Raw genomic sequence first — 15,356 nt, forward strand, 5'->3', positions numbered from 1 at the left:
TCTTGGGGTCTCTTCTTGTTTGAAATGAGTTGTCGATGAGGTTTTTTATGTAGGTGGGTGCAGTGTTGAACCATTTCCTTTCCCACTTTGTTAATAGTTTTTTTTTACTACAATTTAATAGGTCCTCATGGTGGAAGCGGGTCAGTGTGTTTGAGGCTAAGTCGGCGGCAGCTTCTTTTGCAGCTTGATCGGCCCTTTCATTTCCTGGGATTCCAATATGGGAAGGGATCCATATTATTACAATTTTATTTCCGTTATTTGTGAGTTCTGTGTGAATTTCTAATATTTGTAGGATGGTCTCGTTTGTGGAGGCTATATTATTGATTGATACTATAGCACTTTTAGAGTCTGACAGAATGGCTATATTTAAGTAGTTCTCTTCTTTGGCTAAAGCCAGTGCGTGTTTAATGGCCATTAGTTCTGCAGTAAACACAGATGTTGTGTCCGGGAGTTTGATTCTTGTTACAGATTGGGGGGTGACAACTGCATATCCTGTACTTGATAAATTTTTTGAACCATCAGTGTATATGTGGATGTAATCCATGTATCTATTTAAAAGTTCATTGGTTAGGGAGATGAAAATGTCACGATGAGTGTCATATTTTGCATAAGCGTTAAGGGTTATATCCGTCTCAATAGGTGGTATTGTCCATGGTGGAATTTTTGGTAGTCTTCTGCAGTCTGTGTTGGAGAATTGGATGTCAAGGTCCTGCTCTATATTGTATATTCTACAGTAGAATGGTTTTGGGTAGTTACAGAGCTGGAGGTATTTTTCGTTACATCGTTTTGAGAACGTATTCAGATAAGCAGGTTTGTTGGGTATGGTTGAGGTTTTTATCGCTTGTGCAGCGCTGAGAATTTGTCTTCTGGTATAAAGTGGGGGCTCATTGATTTCTTTTAGGATACCTTAGAATAGGACTAGTTCTGAACGCTCCTACGATTGTCCTTAGTGCTGCGTTATGTACTGGGTCGAGGATTTTAAGGCATGAATGACTCGCAGATCCGTAAATGATTGCCCCGTAATCGAGTTTGGACCTGATAAGTGCCTGATAGGTATTTTTCAGGGTTACTTGGTTTACAGATGGGCCTGAAGTTGGAAGCGAGTTTTTAAAAAAATCGACATTTTCGAATTTTATTGCCATTCACGTGGAAAAAAGAAATCAAAACTGTGTCGCAAATTCCACGCAACGAAACAACGTTCCAACCCTTACACTTGGGGTGGACCACCCCTACCTCTGCCCCCCTCCCTTCAGCTCCGGGGGCAGTTTTCGAAATGGGACCTTCTCTGCATTCATCCTTAACGTATCGAGAACAAACATGGTAAATTTCATCGCCCTCCGATGTGTGGAAGTGCTTCGTTACGAAGGGGGTTGAAAATTTGCGAGCTGTTCCACCCCCCAAAGGGTGCCTATGGGGTGCACGGTATGGGTGATAGCACTTTCTGGATCAGGGGAGTCCAGAGAATGCATTGAGTCCAAAATCGAGACCGTCGTCTAAAAATTGTGGATTTTAGAGGAGGAGGGGGGTTGTGGGGGGTGGGTTTGTCCGAGAGGGATTTCAAGGGGGGTGCATTTTGTAGAGGGCATCAAGGAGAGTCGCCCCAAAGGTTTTATTTAATTTTTCAACCCCTTCCGTCATCCCTGGCCTGTTTCAAAGAGGCGTTTTTTTACACCCTCCCCTTTAGGGGGATGAATTAACCCCTTCACACCAATCCTCGCCAATGCAACTTTGCACACACCCAGAAGACACTTGAAGATTACTCCTCACGAAGTTTCACCGAAATCGGTTGAAAACTCTCATAGTTATGAGCATTTGAGAAATCGTTCCGGTTTGCTTGTCCGCTAGTGTATTTCATGTCGCGCTAGAAGAATTATTTTGTATTCAAAAGCCAATATAAATATTGGTATTAATGTGTAAACAAATATTATCTTGAACAATAGTCAATTTCTACGTCTTATTAATTAATTACGCATTGTAATTTCAAACTGCGTCGTTTTCGAGTGAAAAATTGCGTCGCTAACAGATTTTGTCTAGTGATATATTTAAGGTGATCAAATTAGGTGAAATAGTCTGTATATACACTACAATCGTAATTTAAATATTTACTATTTTAGTACGAAATGAAAAGTACTTTATCAACGGAGAGTACTTTATTGACGGAGATATCGTAACATTATCTGTTTATCGAAATGTAAATAATACTCTGAATAATGAAATTATCAATGTGTTATTATTTTTTTCTTTTAGTATTATTTACATTTTATAAAACAAACAATCCTACAATGTTTCTGCTGATTTTGTCAAAGTACATTCCATTTCGTACTAAAGTACCCATTTCATACTAAAGTAAATATTTAAATTATGATTGCAGCGTAGAACATAATTTGTAACTAATAGAAATATAAATGTGATTACAATTGTTTTAAAGTAAATAAAAAACTGCATTTCATATAATATATACACATATATTACTTACCTGTAGTAACACGTTGTAATTATTTTACAAATACATTTGTTTGGATAATAAAATTACATTTACGAATGGCATAGGATAATCTTAAAAGTTTATAAAAAAAATTAACTTGCCGAAACCCGGGATTGAACCGGGGACATCTAGATCTTCAGTCTAACGCTCTCCCAACTGAGCTATTTCGGCTTGTACTAGTATCTGATGTGTATATCAATATTACATATACTGACCTATTTCTCATTTATATTTTTCATTTTATGTATAAATTTACGACTGTATATCGTTGTTATTGTTGTTGTTGTTGTTGTTATTGTTGTTATTATTGTTATTATTTCAATTACAAATATAAATCGTAAATTTTTCTTAGAAATTGTAAATCATCACTATTTTATGTATCATATGATATTGATATGATGATTGTAATACAATTACCGTATACGTGTATGCATTTTTATTTATTAATATTTCATTAAAATACTTATATCATTAATACTTAGTAATATAAATTTCTAAACAAATGTTATCGAGCTGTTCCCAGAAAATATCGATTAGCTTTTAAATTTCTTTTTCAAAAAAATAATTACAAAATCGTATAAAATCAGAATTAGTTTTCATTTTCCGATCAATTAGAACGAAATACTTTGGAAATATATATTTACAACACATACTCCGCAAAGAGAATAAATTATAACTAACTAATTATATTTACAACACATCATATTATTTCCAAAAGCAATAAAAACAAAAAATTTATTAAAGTGTTTATTTGTTAAAGTGCGTACTCGCCGTATTTTGTCTGTACTTTGATCGCGCTCGGTTCTTCGTTCTCTAATTCAACTTACATACTTTTATCACATTGTTTCGCGTATCCTGCTGCTTGCTAGTCTTTGCACGATGCACAAGTTTACATTTCCCAGAACAGGCTTTAAGGTTATCCGAAAGGAAAGAGATCGGTTAAAACTCACGGTCGAGAAGCGAAATCATGCGTCGAACGAAGACAGATGTAGACACTACGAAAACAAACCACGAATTTGAGAGAGATGAGAAAAGAGAGAGTCAAGGACGTACAGGTAAGTTCGATCTAGACAGCTTTTCTACAGGTATACTGTGTTTATTATTACTATAGTAAAGGCATGAGCAAAAAAAAGTAAATAGCTAATATCGTAAAGTTGTTCTTTTATAATAATTAACACATGTATTTCAGTAAAGTAATAACTTATATAATACTAATTCTAGTATTTTCCGGCGACGTTAATACTTTTTTAATTGTTAGATTTTGTTTAAATATTATCTTCTGTGTAGCGTATTACACTGAAGAACAATTTTCTGGTTATCCGTTAAAGGAAAAACAGGAATAAACGACATTCTCACGTTTTGTCCTCGAAACTGGTTGAAGCAAGTTGAAAAGTTCTCGAGGCCGCCATGATGTTCTTCCTGTCTGAACTTGGCCTACAGTCTAGTCCGCTCGCTACGTTCACGATGTTCAGTGTTGCGTTGTACGTAGATGGTGACGGTTCGTCGAAGGAAGACGTACGACTGGTTAAGAACGTAATTACCATTCGCGAGGGGTGATAAAGAAAATTGAAGGGTATATTTTTTCGTCGCGCCCTACCGTGCGTAGGCGCATCGAAATAAGGGAGAAAATTCGATCTTTTAAGGCTACAATCGGACATTATGGCGAATTTGAGGCAGACACCGCTGACGTGTAGTGGACACACTAGACCCGTAGTGCATCTTGCATTTTCCGATGTCACGGACACTGGATATTACTTGATATCGGCATGCAAAGGTAATTCGTTTTTTATTTTCCTAAGCTATGAGAAAACTTACTGTTACCTCGTGTTGGTCATTTTTTCTCGTTTCATGATCAACACGTTCGGTTCTTGATCTCCTTGGCCCAGTTCCTTCGTACATCCAAGGTTTCGCGAGTTATGGGTTTCGAGGTTAGACGGTATGTTCGCGATGTCACGGATTTCTCGTATAATTCTTTTGTTATCGTAGCATATGCTTTCGTGCTCGAAGGGGCTATTTTTCTAATGCGTTTGAAATAAATTAAGTTAGTTTACATTTATTCGTCGTACGTGTATGTACACTCAGGGACAAAAAGATACCTCACTTCAAAATTAACATAATTTTTATTTATTTAACACTATAACCAAGATTTTGTTTTTATACATTCTTGCAAAATACCTCTATAAACATATTCAAATAAAATTGGATTGAATTTCGGCAGTCTATAAAATTTTATTAAAAAAAAAAAAAATAACTTTTAAGGTAATATAGTGGGACAAAATGATAGCATATTTAACTTAAAATTGTGTATAACAATAAATCAACGAATGATATTTAATGCTTAATATCTTATGCCTTCTCCTTTACATTTACTAACAGCCATCATTCTCTTTGGCAAAGATTTATAGAGTTTTTTAATAGTTTTCTGCTTTAATTGGTCTTACTCATCTTGAATACATTTTTTTAATTTTGCAATATTCCCAAATTGTCTGCCATTTCCATATACAGCTCGAGCAAGATTTCTCCAACAATTTTCAATAATGTTAAGGTCGGGTGACCTTGCTGGCCAATCCAAAACGCAAATTTTTTCTCAAGAAAAGTATTCTTTTACTACTTTTGCAGTGTGTACTCTGGCATTATCCTGCTGAAAAATAAACTTCTCTCCAGCAATTCTGGTTGCATACGTGTTTATTTGTTCCTTAATCATTTCCAAGTACATTTTGATATTCATTTTTCCTGCTATAAATTTGATGTCCATTTTACCATAGTATCTGATACCGCACCAAATTATCACACCACCATCTCCCCTTTGCCGACGACTCGAAAACTGTTCTTCTTTTCACATATCGTGAAAATAGTAACTCAGACCATCAGGTCCATCTAAGTTAAACCTCTTTTCATCCGTAAATATTATTCTTCGCCATTTCTTTCGCATATGAATATTCTTTTGCGCAAAGTGTAATCGATTCATCTTATGTTGCACAGTTAACCAAGGCTTTTTCTTTAAATTTCTTCATGTTATGTATTTGCAGTTTTGTAAAACACATCTCATATTCTTTATATTAGTGTCTACACCAACACTTTGAGCTATTTGCCTTGAAGTCATCTTAGAATTTGATGCTGTTCTTAGTATTGCACATCGTTCCCGGCCATTTAGACTTCGAAAACGTCCAGAACTCTTTTTTTTTACCATAATTTTCCAGATTTTTCAAGCAGTTCATTATTACTTTTCGACTTCTGTTCATAATTTTTTTTTTTGTCACTGAATATTGTTCTTCTTTCAATTTTATTATAGTGTCAATTTCACACGCGTTCAATCTCTTTCCGCGATGCACTTTTGCATAATATTTCGCCTTTTTTGAACAAATATACAACACGAAATAATGTCACGGACTTTATTAACTATGTTCCGGGGTTGATGTTCGCAATTTGCGACCTTCAGTGTAACTGGAAACCGTAGATTTACTACATGTGCTATCATTTTGTCCTGGTTGCAAACAATAATATTTACATTTTTTGTGTTAGAATCCTATCTAAGTATATGTTGTGGACGATATTTCGTAAATTGTATACACAGATATGCTCTGAGTTATCAGTAAAATAAAATATGTATCTTAATCAACTTTTAACACAAAATATGGGAAATTATAAGGTGTGCTATCTTTTTGTCCCAGAGCGTATAGGATTACCATCACTAAATCATACCAACAGAGTAGATATAGAAAATACTCATTAAAAGTAAACGATGATGAGGAAGAGGATAATAATATTTTTCTATGCTCGTGAAATATAATAGGTATTCGAAAAATTAAAATTATTCATCGAACATAATTTTTGTCAAAGTTGATATAAAATTTTGAACGAGTGACCAGTACAACTATCATTCCAAGAATCAAATTATGTTATAAATTAAAGTAGATAGCCATGCACATTGCACATACGTTTGCATTAAATAATCATAAACCAAATCAATAATTAGTGTCTTAACAAAATCAGTAATTTGAATATAAAATTTTATTTAATAAATATTTTGTGCTCAAACTCTGACTAATACTTTTAGTTAGCAACATGATTAAAAAATTGTGTGAAACTATATTCTTTCTAAATCTGATTTTTTATTTTGTTACTTCAAAGAAACAATAAAGGAAAGAAAGAAACTTTTTATACACATATATTAACATACATATATCTATTGATATTATTTTCTGAATATAATTTTTGGTAGCATATTACAAAAATAATCATGTACAGGTAGTAATTGTGGTTATTTACAATGAGAGGTCATTAATCATCAATTTTTTTTTTAAGGTTTGTCATTAGCAATTATTAAATAGTTCTAATAAAAAAATATGATAATATATTTAAAGTATTATGATAGAAGAGCATATGAACAATTAACAACATTAAGTTTTTGCCCTTCTAGGAGAAGTCATTAATTAGGCCACGTACTGAAAATCATTTTTCTTTAGGCAGATATTTTAGTTGTTGACGAAGCTAATGACTGTCTCCTAGAAAGGGAGGAATTTAATCTCATTTACTATTTTCTAGAAATGCAGTTTTCTATCAAATAAAATGTGATATTGAATGTTTACAACAGATGTGGGTAACTGTTTGGTATCATGTGCTTCATAGTTTTGTGGCAACGGCACTTACATGGGATTTCTACTATTTTATGACACTAAATACCAACTTTTAACAACGTAAATTACTGCAAGCATTCGCTTGCCCATGTTTGGTCTACAAACTCGATGATTTCAAAGTCCTTGAAGTCTCTTGGCAATAAAAGATCATTAAATATTCCGGAACAAACAATAATTGTCATTTGCCTTTAGCTTTCAAGATGTAGGTATTACAACTCAGAATTATAAATTTATATCTTCATAGGCATTATGTTGCAATTTGCACAATCATTAGGTTGTTTGTTGCTAAAGGTGTTTTTAGTAAGAAGCTCAAAAAGAAAAATTATTGTAATTGTCATTTATATGGAACTTGGATCATTATTTTTCTTTTTAAACTTTTACAAACGTTTGTAATTAAGTAATGTTCTAAATTGATCTGGTTCCATTTTCTAATCATTATACATATACTGAAAACTAAGAAAGAGCAAATACCTTTTGTTCGATAACTCTTCGATATATTCAAGGTCATTGGAATTATCGAGATCAGTACTAATATAAATAATTACTAAATGTCTACCTGATAATGTAAAACAAGAAATGTAATTGTAATCATATATCATTTAGTTGATGTGCATATTGTATAAAATATTTATTTTGCTGTTAGTTTCATAATATAAATTATCTTATATATATTGCAGTGATAGTAAAATTTTAATCGCATTAACAGTCTTGTAATATATTTTTTAATAAATGTGCATGTTATGCACATATTTATAAACAAAGATAGTAACGAAAAAAAACTGCAGTAATTATCAACAAATGTACATGAAAATTATTTACCCGTAACAAAGGTTGTAGAAAAGAAACATGATTATGAACTGGAATGTAGGTTTTTTCTTTTTAAAGCAATCATTAATTGAGTTCAAATATGATTATTTATGGTGATATAATTGACTTAAATTTGAGGTTTGAGGTTGACATTTAATTGTCTATAATAAATGTAAGTTTTAAAATCATTAAATTCACCTTATAAAATTTCATAAAAATTTTGAATTCGTCCAACGTTTCATGAAACTTTAAAAGTTTTATAAATTAATAGTAAATGTACGACGTGTTTAGATGGCAAACCTATGTTACGACAAGGAGACACTGGAGATTGGATTGGAACATTTGAAGGACATAAAGGAGCAGTGTGGGGTGTTGCGCTGAATCCTGATGCTACAAGAGCTGCTTCGGGCGCTGCTGATTTTAATGCTAAAGTCTGGGATGCAATTAAAGGAGAAGAAATTTATTCCTTTCAACATAAGCATATAGTCAAGTCCGTTAACTTTAGTACCGATTCCAATTATTTGTGTACCGGATCCAATGAAAAACTTGTACGGATTTATGATCTTAACAAGCCAGATGCAGCACCTCAGGTATACATTTGTGTTTCTATTTAACGAAACAATAATACTTTATCTAACAAATTATATTGACAGGTTTTCTCAGGTCACAAACATGGTATAAGGCATGTTACCTTTTTCAATAATAACACTCAATTAATTACTTGTGCCGATGACAAAACATTGAGAGTCTGGGATAGAAATAGCAGTCAAGAAATAAAGAGGCTAGACTTTTCATCTATTCCAAATTCAATGGAGTTGTCGAAGGATGGAACTATCATCACAACTACTCATTCCAATATAGTGACCTTCTGGAATAGTAAAGAGTATGTTTACTTTTATTTTTATGAATTTAAGATCAGTAAATTACATCTTAGAATATAAAAACCGAAGATAATGAAACGAGTTTCAAGGTAATCGAATAAATACAATGTATTTTATATGCGTCTGTAGGATGAGCGGTTTAAAATCCTGATCATGTATTCGTAAATTTGTTACATAGCCTTTAAGTTAACCTTGTCTCGTCGAGAAGTACTTCCTGGGGTAACACTTTACATTTTAATGAGTTCCACATAATTGAAGCTTCTAGATAATTTGAAGATTTAAAGATTTTAGTTTAAAAAAGTAGCGTACTATACGTGTAAAGTAACTTATTGTTTTTAGCTTAACGAAAATACGTGAATATGTTGTGCCAACACAAATGAACAGTGCTAGTTTGCATCCAGATTGCAGTATTTTTGTATGTGGAGGAGAAGATTTAAAAATGTACAAATTCGATTATAGTACAGGTACAGAAATTGGTAAGTTCGCTGTTTTCATAAAATTAATATTCCAAAACATTATATTTTCCTGCATTTTAGTGGATCTGTAAACGTTTAAAATTAATTTCAGAGTCTTTCAAAGGACACTTTGGACCTATACATTGTGTACGTTTTTCACCAGACAGTGAATTATATGCAAGTGGCTCGGAAGACGGTACTTTGAGATTATGGCAAACGACAGTTGGTAAAACTTATGGTCTCTGGCGATGTATAGAGCAATCATCTATGGTACAAGAAAATGCTGCAGTGATTAATAATAAACAAGAAGTTCCTGCGAGTTAAAAATTGAACAATTCATGGATAGTGTAAAGTATTTTGACATTGGAGAATAGACACTTTATGAGCAAAAGTGATGGCAAGACAGCAAAGGACTAGAGTTGAAATTTTATTTTACTAGCTGGTAGCTGCCGAAACGTTTTGTAAATATTGGATCTCTCTTAAGCAAGTTCCAATCCAATTCAGCCTATTGAAACGTGATACTCCGAAGAAGACTAAAATGCGGACCAAACTTCACGGTAGTCTGATAGGTCATGGAAGTGTGGAACGCCATTCAATATTTATTATAAAGAAGAAAAAAAAAAGAAACATTAACATTTATTAACGTTATACATGCCATTATTATACTACAAAATTAGATAGAGGATGTAATGACAGAAAGAAAGACAATTCAAAATGAAATTTTGTGTTCGCATTTGTTATTTTGCGTAATAATTACTGTACAAATATAAAAACGATTCACCTAGTACAGTGATAGAGCAGTTCCTTAAAACACGTATCACTCATCCGCCCAGTACAATATTCACATGTAACCCCTCTTTCTAACAATGTCACAACGTCAACAAGTGTCATGACAATTTATTGGAGTCCTGTTTGCCTTCACGTCGCAATTATGTTCTACGAGATCACTGTACAATTTTTCCTTCAAACTGGCAATGACAGCTTTCTATTTATACGGATTGTGTACTGACCACTTTATGGTATCAAGAGTACGCCTTCTCTCGTAAATTACATATTTCTTACAATCTATACAATAATACTAGTAAACATAACAAATAAAAAAACTGAGAGGTAATTGTTACAAAACAAAAAAAAAACGGTATTCCCTTCAAATCAATTCCGGTTAGGATTAAATACAATACGCGCACATCTCGATACATTCTTTATGGGGCATTCGTGTAGCTTTACATTTCCGAATACTCTCGACTTCTCTCCGAGGGATGACATTAAAAAGTATACACGCACACGCAACGTGTCACTGAATCGTCGATACGATTATCAACGATGAGCACTGCTTGTTAACCGTTCCTGAACGTCACTGCCGTTGTACAGTCTCTTGAAGGAAGACAGCGTGTCTCTTGCATGTGATAGTTAATAAGCAACGAATTGTATGAAAAGTCTTTGCCGATGTTTTCCTCGTTCAGCCTATGAACTGCGAGAGGTCAGGTAATTTAAAACCGTTGAAGGAGACCGGTGTTGGTGCACTTCGTAGACTATTCCTGTGCGGCGCGAAACCAGGGAAACTGGTTGGTGTTGTGAACTGCTGAAACCTCGAGGTAGTTTCTGTGGCCGCCAAAACGAAACCACACTGTGCGGTGCATACATCGTCTCGTAAGATCGCTTCTCGAGAAGCTTCGCGTAGAAGTTGATTGCAGTCCGTGATTCTCAAAGATGCGCATTGAGTCTGAAATGAAAATTAATTATATAATTATTATATATAATATAATAATAATAATTATTATATAATATAATGCTTCAACAAATTATATGTAACACGTTTCTTACTACGTGTCGTGTATACGTGACAGCGATTATCTTTTTATTCAATGTTCAAGTAAATAAATGAAATCTTGTAGGTTACAGTCTTGGACTTGCTTGTTTATCTTTCAAAATTATGCCATTTCATATAAAGTGTGTTTGTACACTTATTTGTCTAATACAATCTTATGCAAATAAAACTTATTCTGTATGATCACTAATAAAGTTGCTAGTTGCCACAGATGTAACATATTTTCTCGGTTGAAAACCAGAATTATCATGTGCGAAACATTGTAGTACGAGTAACGTTGGAAATCTAATAGATACTTACGCCTTCGGCTGTGCAAACGCAGCTAGTGCAAGGTGTGGGAAACCCAGACTCTCCCAAGGCAACGTTTCTTCCACCGATTTGGCAACCGTGTCTCGTTTCTCTCCAGGCGGACAGATCTAGCTGCGGCATGGAACTGCATGGAACGCGTGGGTTTAAGAAATTACTGGGCAGGTCGAACGCTGCTCTTTGCATGTCGTTATGCTCGTCCATGTTATCGCACATAACTTTGGACAACGTGACCTTGCGAATCTCCCCCAATTGATGTTCGGTGAATCGGATATTCGGATCGTCCGTTTCGTACCAGAAACGATCACATTTCCTCGCCTGCCGGAATTGTATAGCTATTATGCAAGCAAAAGTCGGTCCGACGAGTCCTCCTTGAAGCGGCCTTTCGCTCAATCCGCCGGGGAATAAATCTATGTCGTCTACAGAGGCGTAGATACGTTTCATACGAGCTATGACCTCTGGCGCCATTTCTCTCGACAAGTCTTCGAACGTGGTAGCCCTCTTCAGATTGCACAGAGCTCTGTAGTTATTGTAGGACGGTATCCCGTGATCCCTGGCGCGATGCACGTTCAGCGCTATCAAATCTATTCCTGAATACGGAATGCCACGAATTTCGAATAGATGATTGGTCACTTCTCCGGTTATAAATTGATCCAGAGACTCCATAGGGGTGGCCACCAATCCTCGAATCATCTCGTCTAACATGTTTTGCTGGTAGAGCGCGTCAGGATCGAAGAAACCGTCGCGCAGTAAAATGGACGGTTCGATGTTCTGGTAGTTGCGATCCATTCTTGGTAGATGAGGTCTCAGGAGCGAGTGCCCAATTCGGTAAGCTGCTGTGGCGAATTCGGTGAGGACACTCGGATTGCAAGTAGGCGAGTACTCCTTGTAATAGCCCTGAGGTAGGAGCTTCAATCCGTACAGAGTGACGGCGTTCCAGCCGAGGATTCTCGGTAGAAATTCGTTGTACGTGATGTGTTGCATCAGCGCACTGACGATACGACGGGTTTGCTGAAACAGCTTCTCACCGTCCCAGTGAGGATTCACCTGTCTCATACCTTCCACGATTCGGTTGTGCTCGCGTATCCAGAAAGTATGCATGACTGTTAAGGCTGGCTGCTCGGACGCACGTCCGTCACCTCCGATGAAACAATATCCAGACTTTGCTTTGCACTCGGGGTGAGTCGCCGACTGTGGCAGAAGGTCCTTCGACCCGCGGTGGGGACTTTGCGTGACGTTCATGCGACCATTAAAGCCGCGAAGAACGTTGCAGATACAAGTGTTCTCTCCGTAGATCACAGAAGCGTCCAGAAAACCAGTGTTCTGGTTGATCTGTTCGCGTGGCCCCAGACGCTGTTGTCCTGGCAGCGATCTCATGGACGGGAAGCACATTCGCGCGCCAGAGGAAACGTTTACCGTTGGATAGTAATGGTCGCCGGGAGGCACTGGGAAAGGATTGCACTCAGCGTGTACCGTGCGAGGCGAGTCGCAGGAACGACAACTCGGTATAGACTCGGCGAACCCTTTGTGGATTGGTGTCATTGTGAGATCGTGATCCAAAAACTGAGCGAACTGCATAACCATCAGCGAATACCGATTGTGAAGATGAGAGATGTCAGGATGAATCACGGTGGACACTACTCTCGGGTTGGGTAAAGGTATTCCCGTAACCGATGTCACCCTTGGTTTCGACACTCCGTCCTCGTAGACGGGAGGTAGCAATCTGGCGAAGGTCGTCAATGATTTCCCGAGGCTGGGGTTGCGGAGGTTGTTACAGTGACCGGAAAGGGTTCTATAAGGTGTGGTTGGGTCGCAGGTGCTGTCGTCTGATGGGCACTCGACTTCCTCGTGGTTCGTCGGCTTATTGTGGGTCAGGAATCCGGATATGTCAACGTTTTGCAGTAAATCGGAGAAGTCGTTGTTGGGGAAACCAAGAATGTTGTCCGTGGTGTCAAAAGCCTGTCGTTTCCTACGTTTCAGACCGTGCACGCCGTTCAAAATCTCATTGGTAGCCAGCTCGTACATGATCGACGAGTTTGCTAACAACAGGGCGTCTCTGTTGGCTTTGGAAAAACTAGCTGCCGTGCCAGCTGGCGATTTCGGGTCTGCTATTCTTTGCTCCAACCATGAGTTGTATTCCAGTTGTTTCCTTTCGATCAGATCAGCTTCCGCTTTCTTCACTGCCGCTGCCAAGAGGCTAGGATTGAGTTCAGGTACGAATTCTGGAATCACAGGCGCTCCGATGACTTTTTCTTTAACTGGTTCCGGCAGAGGCTCCTCTTGCCACGGAGTTATGTCTAGCACGCTATGCTGGTCGCAGCTGATCCTGGCGTTCAAGTACGGATCGAGTTGGATGAACGCTTTAGGTTGAATCCTACGAATGTTCGTGTTCGTGCAGAGGATACCAGCCAACGAAACTTTCTTTATCTCGGCAAGTTGGGCTGAGCTCAGTCCCGAAGGGGGAATGTCGTTCTCGTACCAAAATCGATCGGAATTTCTAGTTTTGATTAACTGTTTCTTCAGGAGGCATTCGAACGTTGGGCCCACTGCTGCGCCCTTCGTAGGAATTTCTAAAATTCCACCCAGAAGGAGGTCTATGTCTTCCACCCGAGAGTAAATTGATTCCAGCAGCTTCGCGTGCACCGGCCGCATGAAGCTTCCCAAATCTTTGAAGTCCTGAACCTGGGAATTTAAAAACAAACTTGTTTTAATTATGTAAATTTGTTATAAAACTGTTCATTTCGGACAAGAGGAATTGGTAGAATTATCATTAGGGGAATTTAGTCGAGTTCTAAATATTATTTAGAAGTTTGTAAGCAATTTAACAAAAATTCGACATAATACTGTATTATCATCAGAGCTGGGTAAAATACGTATTTTAAATAGTAAATAGTAAATAAATACTTTATTTCGGATCATGCAAGTATTTTTTTAAATAAAATATTTTATTTGTCATAAGAAATTTTAAGATAATATTTCAAATAATATTTTATTTGAAAAACACTGAAAATATTTGTACCATAGTTCGGAATATTTTATTTTACTAAATTATAGTATAACAAAAATATATATCGAATTGAGTAATTCCTCCTTTTTCGAAGTTGGATAAAAAATATATTTATTTTGGTAATCTAAAACGAACGAAGTACTTTTCCTCTGCATTATAAACATACATTCAATGTAGTTCTTCAATGAATACTTCTATTAAGAATCTTCATAAAATGAATGATGGAAAGAGATATTCTTCAATCGCAAGAAATCATAATATTTCCAATAAATAGTTTCTCCATCTGTGCATCATACATACACAGTTTATTTTTAAATTAAGAACTATGGAAAGTATTCTATTTTATACTTCTTTATGCTATTAAAATGAAACATATTTTATTTTATGTGTTAAATTATCAAAATAAAATATTTTATTTGCTGAAATTTTATATTCCATTTGAAATATTATTTTATTTGAATTATGAAGAATCTATTATTTGAAATAGATTATTTGGTTCTTGTATTTTGTTAACTAAGGGTAATTTTTAAAATTTTACTACTACATACATGTACGTAAATATGTATGTATTAGGTTGTCCCAAAAGTTTCTTCCGTGATTTGCATTCAGTTATTTTAAGTGGCACTGTTCATATAAATAGACAACCTAATTTCTTAGATGCTAATATTGTAACAGAAATGGAGCAAAATGAATCGTACGCAATTCAATAATATAATATTAGACGTAAAATATTATGTATGTATTACTTATTACTGAAATGGAAGAAACTTTTAGGACAACCTAATAGTTACTTCTTTTACACATTTATCTTTGTGTTATAGACACTAAATTTTACTTTTAGATTAATTTTACATACTGTTTCCGAAGCAGTCCAGAATAAAATTGTTGAAACGTTAAAAATGTTTAGATTGACATAACTTTGTAATGAAAAAATAATACCTTTTATTTAT

At 35.7% G+C, this 15,356-nt stretch overlaps 2 protein-coding genes and 1 non-coding gene across 5 annotated transcripts in view; 1 reads left to right on the forward strand and 2 right to left on the reverse strand.

Annotated features, from left to right (window-relative positions):
* Positions 1–2,583: 2,583 nt before the first annotated feature.
* On the reverse strand, positions 2,584–2,656 carry Trnaf-gaa (transfer RNA phenylalanine (anticodon GAA)). Its single transcript has one exon. It is a non-coding gene; the product is annotated as a tRNA-Phe (tRNA).
* Positions 2,657–3,940: 1,284 nt separating this feature from the next.
* Positions 3,941–10,052, forward strand: LOC128882820 (serine-threonine kinase receptor-associated protein). Of its 3 annotated transcripts, none has more exons than XM_054134590.1 (6): positions 3,941–4,058; positions 4,129–4,259; positions 8,221–8,519; positions 8,583–8,812; positions 9,150–9,286; positions 9,378–10,052. In XM_054134590.1, the coding sequence occupies exons 2-6, from the start codon at positions 4,145–4,147 to the stop codon at positions 9,587–9,589; spliced, it is 993 nt and encodes a 330-aa protein (XP_053990565.1). In that variant the 5' UTR covers positions 3,941–4,058; positions 4,129–4,144; the 3' UTR covers positions 9,590–10,052. The 3 variants fall into 3 exon arrangements, with proteins under 3 accessions (XP_053990565.1, XP_053990564.1, XP_053990566.1); XM_054134591.1 differs by lacking the exon at positions 3,941–4,058 and adding an exon at positions 4,372–4,421 and having other exon boundaries at positions 4,175–4,259; XM_054134589.1 differs by having other exon boundaries at positions 3,942–4,259.
* Positions 9,864–15,356, reverse strand: part of LOC128882817 (uncharacterized) — a 91,716-nt gene continuing 86,223 nt past the window's right edge. Inside the window, exons 6-7 of the mRNA XM_054134583.1 lie at positions 11,394–14,081; positions 9,864–10,988 (exon numbers count right to left, since the gene is read on the reverse strand). Of these exons, the coding sequence (XP_053990558.1) occupies positions 10,725–10,988; positions 11,394–14,081 (2,952 nt within the window). The 3' untranslated portion in view covers positions 9,864–10,724. The remainder of the gene's footprint in view (positions 10,989–11,393; positions 14,082–15,356) is intronic.

Source organism: Hylaeus volcanicus, unplaced genomic scaffold (genome assembly GCF_026283585.1).
Source record: "Hylaeus volcanicus isolate JK05 unplaced genomic scaffold, UHH_iyHylVolc1.0_haploid 12192, whole genome shotgun sequence".
Classification (NCBI taxonomy): domain Eukaryota; kingdom Metazoa; phylum Arthropoda; class Insecta; order Hymenoptera; family Colletidae; genus Hylaeus; species Hylaeus volcanicus.